General features: G+C 60.4%; 1 protein-coding gene across 1 annotated transcript; it reads left to right on the top strand.

Moving 5' to 3' along the window:
* Nucleotides 1-1100: 1100 nt before the first annotated feature.
* Nucleotides 1101-4684, top strand: PHLDA3 (pleckstrin homology like domain family A member 3). Its single transcript, XM_059998845.1, has 2 exons — nt 1101-1753; nt 3085-4684. Exon 1 carries the CDS (start codon nt 1322-1324, stop codon nt 1691-1693), a length of 372 nt encoding a protein of 123 aa, XP_059854828.1. The 5' UTR covers nt 1101-1321; the 3' UTR covers nt 1694-1753; nt 3085-4684.
* Nucleotides 4685-9200: the final 4516 nt, after the last annotated feature.

Below are 9200 nucleotides of genomic sequence, written 5' to 3'. Positions count from 1 at the left end.
CACTGGACCACCAGGGGATTCCCTGGAATAACATTTCTTGAGACTCTGAGAGTTACCAGGCTCTGTCCTGGGCTTTTCACAAATGTCATCTAACTTATTCACTAGAGCTCGTGAGATAAGAATCAATGAATCCTCTCATTTGACAGATGAGGAAACTGAAGGATGATGAAGTTGCCCGAGGTGGGCGAGACACAGCCACCGAGGCGGAGGAGTTGAGGTTGGAGCCCAGCTCTACAGAGCTGGTATCTTTACACCACACGCTCCAGGCAGAAGAGGGAGGGGAGCCTTCTTCCCGTCCCCTCCCTCCGTCTTCAGCTCAGCATCCGGGGAGAAGTCCCTTCTTGGGGGGTGCGGTGCAGGATGGAGGGAGGTTGATTGAATCTGCGGAGGGGAAGCAACAGGTCGCGCTTGGCCTGGCGCTGACTCCACCAGGCACGGTCTAGGTGGGCTGAACTGCAGGCCCCTCCAGTGTGTGCCCAGGACACAGGCAGTGCCATTGCCAGGTGATCCGTGGGGGGCGGGGAGGGGAGGCCAAGGGACCTCAAGGTTCTGCTCTCCTCAGCCGCACTGGATGGGGGCAGGCACAAGACAGTGGGTCGTCCAAGCAGAGACAGCTGTGGGCAGCCTGTCTGGGGCCCAAACCGAAAAATCTGCAGATGGGGGAGGAACCCAACTTAGGCTTGATCCCCCCTTTCCCCCGCCCCAACCCCAGGATCGGCCTCATTTTTCTGATTGCGCAACGCCAAGGGGGAGCTGGTCAAGCTAGGAGAGGAGGCAGAGGCTGGGGGCCAGGACTGCCGCGGCCTGGGAAGCTCCAACAGCTGTCTGGCAACCCCCATCCCGTGCGAGTCCCAACCGGTGCCAGTGCGCGACCACGGAGCAACCCGCCCTCCTCCACAAGCAGCGACCCCCTCACGTCTGGAAGACGCCCCTCCTCCTCCCCCTCACTATCCCCCCCTGAGTCCAAGGCCTGGAGGAGCTGTGGTCCCCAGAAACGGCAGACAGGAGGCCTGAAGGCGCCCCGCCCCCGGGAGCGCAGGGGAGAGGAGCGAAGGGGAGGGGAGGAGAGGGGAGGGCCGGCCGGGCAGGAATGCTCGGCGCAGGAGGCGGGAGGCGGGCGCGGGACATGTGAGGGCACATCCCGCGAGCTGCCGCCCGACGCGCAGACGGCCCGGGGAGCGAGCGGGCGAACGGGCGAGAGCGGGCGGGAGGGCGCGCAGCAGCGGCGGGGGCCGAAGCCCGGCGCGGGAGGCACCGGGCGCCGGCCGGGCCGCAGGGAGAACCGGCGGGGCGCGCCGCGGCCCCGGCCCCGCGCGCGCCCATGACGGCGGCCGTGCTCCGGGAGGGCGTGTTGGAGAAGCGGAGCGGCGGGCTGCTGCAGCAGTGGAAGCGCAAGCGCTGCGTGCTCACCGAGCGCGGGCTGCAGCTCTTCGAGGCCAAGGGCGCGGGCGGCCGGCCCAAGGAGCTCAGCTTCGCCCGCATCAAAGCCGTGGAGTGCGTGGAGAGCACCGGGCGCCACATCTACTTCACGCTGGTGACCGAGGGCGGCGGCGAGATCGACTTCCGCTGCCCGCCCGAGGACCCCGGCTGGAACGCGCAGATCACCCTGGGCCTGGTCAAGTTCAAGAACCAGCAGGCCATCCAGACCGTGCGCGCCCGGCAGAGCCTCGGGACCGGAACCCTCGTGTCCTAGGCCGCAGGCTAACGTCTTCGCTTCCCGCGGCCATGGACGCGGTGTCGTGGGTCGTGCCAGGTGAGTTCTTGGGGTCTGAGCCTTTCTTTCCTCTTGCCCTCCCGTCTCCTCTCTCCTCTTTCCCCTACAGAGGAAATGCCCGCCCGGCCCCCGCCCCGCACCGTCCCCCCCCCACCCCAGCATGCCCTCTCAAAGCTGGCCGTCGTAGGGCCAATGGGGAGGGAAAGCCCAGGAGTCGACCCTGGGTGCCTGGGCCTGGGGCCAAGAGCCGGCCCTCCCCCTGGGGCGCCGGGCAGGGGTCCTGAATGTGCCTGCAGTGCCTGAGAGGAGGGTGGGCAGGATGTGCACCGCCCCCCCCAGGTCGGTTCTGCCCTGACTCAGGTGGAAGAGGCTAGCAGAACAGACCTCCAGGCGGCTGGGCCTCCACCCCCACCAAGGCAGGGCTCCTGGGCTGTGGCTTTCAGGGAGCTGCGGAGGGCGGAGGGGGGGGGTGAGCTTGCCCCCCCACCCCTTTCTGCTGCGACGACGCTCGTCCTGGAGCTTGACGGTGGGATTGAGGCAGGAAGACGGCCTCCCTCAGTGGCAGGGTTCTCAGGGTTGGGGCCAGAACCAAGGAGTCGTAGCTCCCAAGGTGGGACCTTGGTGGGAGCTGGGCTGGGCCTGGGAGCTCCACTACCTGTTCTCAGTGGTGGGTTTTGGGTCCTAGGGCTGAGCTGTTGGGAAACCAGGAGATTTGTGGGGTGTGCAGGCCAGGCCACTGATGCCGAGGAGGGTGGGCCTGTCCACCTGCCCCAGAGTGCCCGCCATGCTGGCTGGGCCGAGAAGGGAAGCTGGAGGAGGGGGTGGGGCCGGATTTGTGGTCAGCAAGGCTCAGGGGAGGGACCAGGAATAGAACCTAGAAACTGTGGCTCCTGGCCCTGTGCCGTCTTCCCCAGATGCCGCCCCCTCCCGGGGGAACCGGGCGCAGGTTGAGGAAGGATCTAGGTGTCGTTTCTCCCCTGGAAACCTGTATCCCCCTCGCCCCACTACCACCACCCTGCTGACTCTCCCTGTCCTGCAGCTTCTCACCTCGCCAGGTCGGGTCCGTTGAGCCTGGGGGTCGGTGCTGCACACCCCCGGCCCTCCTGTTAAGTGCCTCTCGTGGGGCAGTGCGGGGTCACTGAGAGGCCAGGCAGGAGGCAGACCTTCTGTCCTTAGAGCTGATCCCCTTTGATCCCCCAGGCCTCAGAGGCCGGGAGGGACAGCTTCCTGCAGTGATGACAGGGTGTTGGACAAATGCTGTTCTCTCCTGAAACGTTGGAGCAGGTTGGGAAGCTCTGGTACAAACAGCTCCTGTGGCTACTCGCCGCCCCCGTGTGTGCCCTGCCCTGACTGCTGTTCTTTCTTGCCAGCTTCCATGCCCCCTTTGGCTCGCGGGGTGTGACTGTGCTCCGTTTGGTGAGGCAGAGGCCATGGACGCGTGGAGGAGGCGTTGGAGCGTGTTAGGGGCGGCCGGGGCCGGGTAGCAGGTCAAAGGCCCCGAGGGGCTGAGGATGAAGATGCAGCCCCCGGGTACTCAGACTCCCGCTCAGGACCTTCCGGCCACCGGCCTGGCCTCCGAGATCGTGATGGAGAGCTGCCCTCCAAGCCCCCTCCCGCCACAGCCCTGCGTCTCTGCTGCAGACTGCTAACCGGCCCCCCGGCTTGGTGCCGTGCCCGGAGAAAGGCAGTCCCCCGGGGGGCGCCGAGCCAGCGCCCCAGGACTCGGGAGGCCGGGCTGGCGCTCAGAAGAGGAACCACCTGGGCTCGCCTCCGGATTTACTTTGGCGGGGGTAGCTGATGGGTCTGAGGCCCACACCTGGGGGTCATCTGCTGCTTGGGTCCTTCTGGGACCCCCACCCATCCAGGCCTCTCTTTGCACAGTTCTTTCCCCCTCCTTCCCCTCTTCCCCCACTGCGGTACTAGGCCTGGAGGTGGTGGGGGGGTGGGGGGGTCAGCCATTACCATTTCACACCCGTCCACAAATGCAGATGCCCTGCAGAGGGCAGTGACCACACCGTTCGCTCGCTGAGTGGAATTCTTCGCCCGCCGCTAAGACCTGGTGCTTGGAGTATCTGTCCGCACCCCGCTTTCCCAGTCCACACCCCATCCTGCAGTCTCCAGCCTGGGGAGGGAGAGACCCTGCAACCCAGGGAACATGGACTCGGAGGTCCTAGGGGAGGGGCCGTGAGGCCTGCACGGGCCCACTCGGTCTCGAGAGACGCCCCTCTGCCTGCTCTCCTGGGGGGGCGGCTCTGCATTCTGGGTAGGGCCTGTCTCTGTCATTTACACACTTGGGCCTTGTACGTTAACACCGTTAAGTCTTCTCTGCGGGTTGGTTGAAAACGAATAATTTCAGTAGCGGGGAAACCGAGGTACAGAGTCACAGCTGTCTTGAGTGACACAGAAACTGCCGATCGGGTAACCCACGTCCGGCCTCCCCTGTTGCCAAGCAGCGGCTGCCCGGCAGGGGCGGGGAGGCTGAATGTCCCCTGCAACGAGGCGGAGTCCCTCAGTGCTTCCAACCTGTTCGTTCCGCATCAGATTCCTCCTCCTGTCCGATCACGATCTCTGTCCTTTGTCCCTGTCCCTCAGAGTCCTCTGAAGCTTCTTGCTTATCTGATATGTGAACTACATCTTACAATCAAATAAGAACTTACCAGTTACCAAGGAATTTTTACAGATCTCTCATTTATGATCTCCTTAGGCTGCATACCCAGCCCATGATGGCAAATAAGCATCACCGTCCGTGCCAGCTAGTGTGCTGTGATCAATTGGTGATGTCTGCCGTGAGCTTTGGGAGGAAGGTGGGGAGGTTGGCAGCTCTTGTATATATGTGTGGGGAGAGCATGGTGTCTGCCACTGTTTCCTTGATTCAAGCTACATGAGAGGCTTAGCTTCTCCATCCTGCTCTAAAACGGCAGCCTCTAAACTAGAATCCTCAATAAATAAATAAATAAAAATAAAATAGAATCCTTGCTCTTTCCATCGAGCCCAAAGGTGACTTTGGTGATGGTGATGGTGAGGATTCAGGGAGGCGTCCAGACGCTCAGACGCGGGGGTGTGTTTGTGCGCAGGTGGGATCGGGGTGCAGGACACATCCAGCAGACATGCCAATGCCTCTTGCAGCCAGGTGCTGCGCTGGGCGCTGGGGCGCGGAGATGAAGAAACACCTGATCTGAGCCAGAGCCCAGGGCGAGGAGGTACCTGCTGTGCCGGTAGAGGGGTGTCAGCGGCACAGGCGGTGTCCTGCCTGGCACTGTCCTGTCCGCAGCGGAGCCTGCATGGGTGGTTCTGGAGTTTGGCAGCTCAGGACAGCAGGGGGCACAGCCAGTGTGGGCTGTCTGCGGGGGCACACACAGTGCAGGGGGAGAGCGGGCTCCCAGCTCCCGGCCCTCCCTGCTTTTTGGGAACAGCCAGCCCGTTGGTTCCAAGGATGCTTTGGTTCCTATCCAAACCCAGCTTCAGCTGCTCCCCTTGCTAGGAGGTCCCAGCCCCCGTGAAGGGGGTGCTGCCGTAGGACCCCCAGCACCAGCACAGACCCTCGAACAGACTCTCAGCAGACACTAGTGCCGGTGGCGGGTGTTGGGAGGGGGATAATCGCTCGAGCCCCGTAGCTGCTTGGAGGTGCCAAGAACTCGCAGCACAGGGATCGGGACTTGCGCAGTGAGTCTCGTTTTTTAAAAGATACGTGGCCTCTCTGGGGTGTCTCTCTGCTTCCTGGGATCAGGGGTGTCCTCTCCACTCTGGCAGCTGAGTTTGGGACAAGGAGCACGGGCCCTCACCCCAAGAGTGCTCAGCTGGACCACAGAGCAAGGTCAAGGTCTCCTGGGGGCACAGAAGCCCCGACAGTGCCAGCGGACATGCACGAGATGGAAAAACTTCGCTCAGTTGGGACCCTGCCGTGAGGCCAGGGCGGGGCAGTCGCCACCATCTCTCCATTTGCCTCGGCGGCCACGGCTCACCCCTGCCCGATCTCTGAGTCATCAATGGGAAAATGAGACGGGGCAAGTCCCAGCCTGGCGGCAGCTGGGAATCCACTGAGGCCGGGTGGGGAGGCGGGGGAGAAGGGCCTGGCTGGCTCTAGTCAGGTGAGCTGGGCTGGGAGCTGAGGCTTTGGCAAGAGCCAGCCTGTTGCAGGGAATGGGGACGAGTGCAAAGAGCTGCCGGAAGCAGAGGGTCTACCGCAGGAGGGAGTGGGCATCGCGCCCGTGACCCTGGAGTCTGGCCTTTCCCGGAAGCTGGGGAGTAGAGGCACCTTGGCGGCCAGGCGCAGGGGCCCCAGCAAGACATTGTGATTCGCTGTGCGCAGGGCTGCCAGGAGGCTGTACTGGGAGCCCGGGCTGACCTCCTCCCAGCCACCTGAGTGTCCCGCCCAGGACGCAGTTCATCCTTCCGATTAAAACTTCCCGAGGAAAAAAAAAAAAAAAAAAAAAAAAACTTCCCGAGGTTTCCCCGATGCACAGGAAGGAAGTCCCAGCTCCCAGGAAGTGTGCCCTCCGAGGTCAGGGCTCTTTCCAGTGTCCGTCCCCACAGTCCCCAGCCGGCGCCCCTGCATGGGAAGCGCCAGGTCCCAGGACTAGCTGGGGGCCTTTGCTCAGCCCACAACCCCGCCATGGGGAGCCTCCCTGCTCGGTCCAGGCCAAGGAACTGCTCTCTGCTCTCCTGTCACCACGCTGCCTGGCGACAGTCGGTCACTCCTGTCACTATGTTCCTGCTGCCTCTGAGTTCCTGGGACAAGGCAGGCGATTCATCATCACGATTGCAAACGGTAACCAAGCTTGCTCCGTGGGCACTGACCCACGATCGGCACAAGGGGGTCGTGGAACGTCCAGCCGCTGAGGTTGTAGATTAGGTTTTACATTCAGAAACTGAGGCCCAGAGAGGTCATGTGACTTGTTAGGAGTCACACAGCGGCTGACTGGCGGAGGAGCCAGGATTCGACTGGGCAGTGGGCCTCTAGATGTGTTCTCTGAATCCACACCAGACGAGTACTTCTCCCAGGATGAGCGGGCGAGTGACAGAGTGAGTTTGCCCGCGATTTCCTGGGGAGAAGGGAGCTCACAGGCGGGCACTGAGAGTACGCACTGAGGCCTGGGGGCCGCGTGAGGGCCGGAAGGGACCCTCCACAGACTCAGGTGGAGGAGGCTGCAGGGGTGGAGGGGTGACTGCAGCCAGGCCTTGAAACAGGAGGAGACACAGGGAGGTGTCCCCGGGTTGGGAGGATCTGTGGGTGCCCACAGGGTCAAGGTTGGGGCAGGATCCCCTGCAACAACGGAGGGACCCCGGGTCGGGGGAGGGGCACGAGAACGCTGGGGAGAGTGCCGGTCCTGTGTTGGCCCAAATGCTGTTTGTCTCATCACCTGGGTACAGGGACCCCATCCTGCAGGGACAAGGGCTCTGGGCTCAGCGGACGTGACCCCGTGTGGCAGCACCCTGGTCCCAGAGCCCCACAGGTAGGGCTCACCCCCTGCTGGGGCGACCGACCATCCCAGCTTGCCTGGGACTCTCCTGGTTTTAGCACTGAAAGCTCTGTGTCCCCAGAAGCCCCTCACTCCTGGGCACTCTGGGACCATTGGTCACCCCCCTCCCAGCCCTGCCCAGGGTCAGAAAGCCTGGCCTCTCCCACCCTCCCCATCTCAGCAGTCAGCTCCGCCCACAGCCCTCGGCCCTGAGAAGGGACCACGCAGAGTCCCGGGCTGTGAGCTACTGTGTGATGGCCCATGCGCTCCTCCGGCCCCTACGCTGGCGCCAGCAGACTTTCCTGCCGTCCTCAGAGGACGGCCAGGTCCCGGCTGCAGGGAGGAAGGAGAACCAAGTGTCCTCCGGGCTCTCCAATCAGCTCCACACCTGCTGCACCAGTGCCGAGCCTGCGCCACCTGCCAGGTACTGGAGCCAGAGCAGGCGGACTGAACGGGGAGGAGGGCTGTGCGGTCGGGGCAGAGCTCTGGGGGTGGGGCGGGATGCAGGGAACGTCTCCGGTGGTCTTTCCAAGGGGGTTAGGGGTCTGACTCTCAGTGGGCGGGGAACGCACAGGGGAAGACCTGCCCTGGGCAGAGTTGCCAGGGCTAGAAAAGGTAAGGTGGCACAGAGCCTGGGAGCACAACAGGTGAGCACAGAGGAGGTGACTGACTTGGAGCCCCCGACCGTGATCTCCACTTCTCTCTCCATGCAGTGGGGAGCCCATCTCAAAGCCGCTGTTCTTACACACACACCCCTATATTTTATTACATTGGAGAAAAATGTGAAAGGACAGAAAATTATAAAGAGGGAAACAAATATCTCTGTGTTCCCATCTTTGAGAAAATCTTTGCTAGCATTTTGGTATATTTCCTTCTACATTTACTCCTATGCAAATATATACGTAATATATAATTATATATGATTTGTAATATGTAATTATTTTCACACATGGGTCATTATGTGTATTGTATCTTGATTTTTTTATGTATTAATATATTGTGTTATGAGGCCATGACATTAAATTTTTTTTTCTTTTTTTTTTTTTTTTGCGGTACGCGGGCCTCTCACTGTTGTGGCCTCTCCTGTTGCGGAGCACAGGCTCCGGACGCGCAGGCTCAGCAGCCACGGCTCACGGGCCCAGCCGCTCCGTGGCACGTGGGATCTTCCCGGACCGGGGCACGAACCCCTGTCCCCTGCATTGGCAGGCGGACTCTCAACCACTGTGCCACCAGGGAAGCCTGACATTAAATATTTTAATGCCTGTATATTATTCTATTATGTTTATATTATTTATTTGGCATTCAGTCCCTCATTCGTTGGATCCCCATGTTTCTTTTGATTTTTCCTTTGTTATATATAAGGCTGCAACGAACGTTTGCCTATTTAAATCTCTGCGTCTGGGGCTTCCCTGGTGGCGCAGTGGTTAAGAATCCGCCTGCCAATGCAGGGGACATTCGAGCCCTGATCCGGGAAGATCCCACGTGCCATGGAGCACATAAGCCCGTGCGCCACAATTACTGAGCCTGCGCTCTAGAGCCCGCGAGCCACAACTACTGAAGCCCGTGCACCTAGAGCCCGTGCTCCGCATTAAGAGAAGCCACCGCAGTGAGAAGCCCGTGCACTGCAACGAAGAGTGGCCCCTGCTCGCTGCAACTAGAGAAAGCCCGTGCGCAGCAACGAAGACCCAACACAGCCAAAAATAATAAGTAAATAAAAATAAAATAAATTTATATATAAAAAAAGAAATATTTAAATCTCTGTGTCTCTGGATTTTTTAAAAAATAATTCTTTTTTTAATGTAAGTTTTATTTTTTTAAAAATCAAAGTATAGCTGATGTGCAATATTATATAAGTTACAGATGTACAATATAGGATTCACAATATCTATTTAAAGTTATTATAAAATATTGGCTATATTCCCCGTGTTGTACACTGTGTCCGTGCAGCTGATCTATTTTGTACATAGTAGTTTGTACCTCTTATTCCTCTCCCCCTATTTTGCCCTTACCTTCCGTCTCCCCCGTGG

This window comes from Delphinus delphis, chromosome 1 (assembly GCF_949987515.2).
Source record: "Delphinus delphis chromosome 1, mDelDel1.2, whole genome shotgun sequence".
NCBI lineage: Eukaryota > Metazoa > Chordata > Mammalia > Artiodactyla > Delphinidae > Delphinus > Delphinus delphis.
The sequence above is the reverse complement of the archived record's forward strand: the minus strand, read 5'-3'. Positions and strand labels throughout refer to the sequence as shown.

Bases quoted from the DNA above. Each gene is read 5' to 3' on its own strand.
- PHLDA3 (XM_059998845.1), top strand. From the start codon at position 1,322: ATGACGGCGGCCGTGCTCCGGGAGGGCGTGTTGGAGAAGCGGAGCGGC.